This window comes from Neophocaena asiaeorientalis, unplaced genomic scaffold, assembly GCF_003031525.2.
Source record: "Neophocaena asiaeorientalis asiaeorientalis breed wild unplaced genomic scaffold, Neophocaena_asiaeorientalis_V1.1 scaffold91, whole genome shotgun sequence".
NCBI classification, from domain to species: domain Eukaryota; kingdom Metazoa; phylum Chordata; class Mammalia; order Artiodactyla; family Phocoenidae; genus Neophocaena; species Neophocaena asiaeorientalis.
Window position 1 is genome coordinate 1,001,137 of NW_020173198.1, and position 2,313 is coordinate 1,003,449.

Below are 2,313 nucleotides of genomic sequence, written 5' to 3' on the forward strand. Positions count from 1 at the left end.
AGTCCTACTGAATATACTGATGGGTTGAGTGACTTTCCTAAGGTCACACAGAGTAAGTGGCAAAACACCTGAGAGTACTTACGCTAACACAAAGAAGGGTGGAGTCTTTCTCGGCCTTACCAGCCTGCCCAGCCCCCTCCCAGAATCCTATGTCCTGCCCAACCTGCCGGAATCTGTGATCCTTTTGTTGGGATGGGATCGAATTCCCTAGGGCTCCCGTCCCAGACCTGGCCAGCGACTCCAGTAACCAGAGCTGTGTGAGAAGAAAAGGCCAAGCCATTGGGGTAGCCACACCCCAAAGAGAGATGAAGTCTCAGGTGAGTCACGCCACTGAGGGGCCACTTTCTCTGTCCCAAGGGCCACTGCTGACCTGCAGCCCTGCCTCACCAAGGACCCAGAACTTTGGCCTCCCAGCCCCTGGCTGTCCTCTCCTTCCGCCTTTGCGGGTTCTCCCACCCAGTAAGTGTCCTGGAGCGAGGACACCTGCCCCCAACACCCACACCGGGCCTCTAGAGACCTGAGACGCGCACAGGGCTCTGGGTGGGGACTTCAGGCTCCCTACTTCCTCCTTCTAGCCCCAGATCCACTCAGATTCCCAGAGATGGGCTCCAGCCAGGGAGGGTGGGGCTGTCCCTGGGACCATCAGGAGTCACGGGCTGCCTAGGCAGACAGAGCTGTGGCAGGGAGCAGATCTTCACCCATCTCTGTGCCTCCAGCTGACTCAAATGTACCATGTCCCAGCACCTGCTTCTCCCACTTGCCATCCTTGGTAACCTCAGGGGACAGGGCATGGTTGTAAGGGGCCTGGCTTCTAACATCTGGGGAGCTGGAAAGCAGGACTCCAGGGGTCTGCCTCGGGAGTGGGGTGTCAGAGGAGGCAGGGGAGGAGGACATCAGCGAAGGTGGGAGTGAGGTGTCGGGAGGGGAAGGAATAGCATATGAGAGGAGGAGGAAAGGAGGCCTGGGTGCCATGGGGGGTTGGAGTACCTGTAAAGTTTGCGGGGAGGGGGTCAGGGAGGGCGTGTTGTGAGAATAGGTCTCCAGCTTCTTCCTGCCTCCATCTTTCCAGCCATAAGCCCCATCCCAGGAGCCTTCCAGGACTCAGGTAAGGCAGCTGGACTAGGTGAATATCACCCACAGAGGCAGAAAAGATGGGAGAGGTAGCATGGGTGCTGGCAGGGCGGCTGAGAGGGCAGGGAATTGGGGAAGAGGAAAGTAGGAAGATGGCAGCTGGGCGCTGTCAAGGGCTGGATGTCACCAATATCTTCCTCTTTTTACCCTGTGACTCCCAGCTCTCAGTCCTACCCAAAAAGAACCTGAAGATCTGGGTAAGGAAGGGTGGGGGGCTGGTCCCCAGATCTTAAAGGAGGTTAAAGCAGGCTAAGCGATGAGGGAGGTGGAAATGATCAGAAACTTAGAAGTGCCCAGGTTCTCTTTGTTCCCTGTTCGGGGGCAAACTGAAGTGGATTGTGGGGTGGGGCTTTGCCCTGAGTCACCTGGGCCTCTGGCGGGGACAGGGGCAGGTGATGACCTCCACGGTATCCCATTGCAGACTGCGGTCGCCCTGAGCCCTCTGCCCGAATCATGGGGGGCTCAGACTCGCAGCCGGGCACCTGGCCGTGGCAGGTGAGCCTGCATCAGGGCGGGGGCCACATCTGCGGGGGCTCCCTCATCGCCCCCTCCTGGGTCCTCTCGGCCGCTCACTGTTTCGTGACGTGAGTATTCGCCCACGTCCAGCCCCTTTCTTTCAAAAGCCAAGCCCGCCCCGCAGCTGGGTCCCGCGGACTCAAGGCTAAATTGAAGCCCAGCTACCCCCGCCTCCCCGCCCTCCTGAAGCTAAGTGCTCTGCGGGGTATCCAGGTTCGGAGTGTGGTGAGGCCGCCAGCAGACTCCGCCCACCACTCCACCAAATATCCGCGTCTGAATTCCAACTTTCCAAAGCCCCCCATCAAGCACCTCCAAATCGCAACCGCTCCTCCCCCTTTCAGGAGTCTGTCTCAACCTCGATCGCCCCAGCCCCGAATCTGGATCGGATTCCGCCCCTCCTGGCTTCCCGCTGACCGCCCCCTTCTCCCTGGTTCCAAGCCCCCAGCCCCAAGAGGCCTGCCCCCTCCATGCGGTCCACCTAACCCCACCCCGGCCTTGGCCTTGGCGCAGGAATGGGACCTTGGAGCCCGCGGCCGAGTGGTCTGTAGTGCTGGGCGTGCACTCCCAGGACGGACCCCTGGACGGCGCGCACGTCCGCGCGGTGGCCGCCATCCTGGTGCCGGACAACTACAGCGGCGTGGAAAGTGGTGCCGACGTGGCCCTGCT

General features: G+C 60.7%; 1 protein-coding gene across 1 annotated transcript in view; it reads left to right on the forward strand.

Moving 5' to 3' along the window:
• The first annotated feature begins 732 nt into the window (after positions 1 to 732).
• The window catches only part of PRSS36 (serine protease 36), a 9,052-nt gene continuing 7,471 nt past the window's right edge, over positions 733 to 2,313 (forward strand). Inside the window, exons 1-5 of the mRNA XM_024744331.1 lie at positions 733 to 769; positions 1,070 to 1,105; positions 1,293 to 1,328; positions 1,553 to 1,715; positions 2,158 to 2,310. Of these exons, the coding sequence (XP_024600099.1) occupies positions 733 to 769; positions 1,070 to 1,105; positions 1,293 to 1,328; positions 1,553 to 1,715; positions 2,158 to 2,310 (425 nt within the window). The remainder of the gene's footprint in view (positions 770 to 1,069; positions 1,106 to 1,292; positions 1,329 to 1,552; positions 1,716 to 2,157; positions 2,311 to 2,313) is intronic.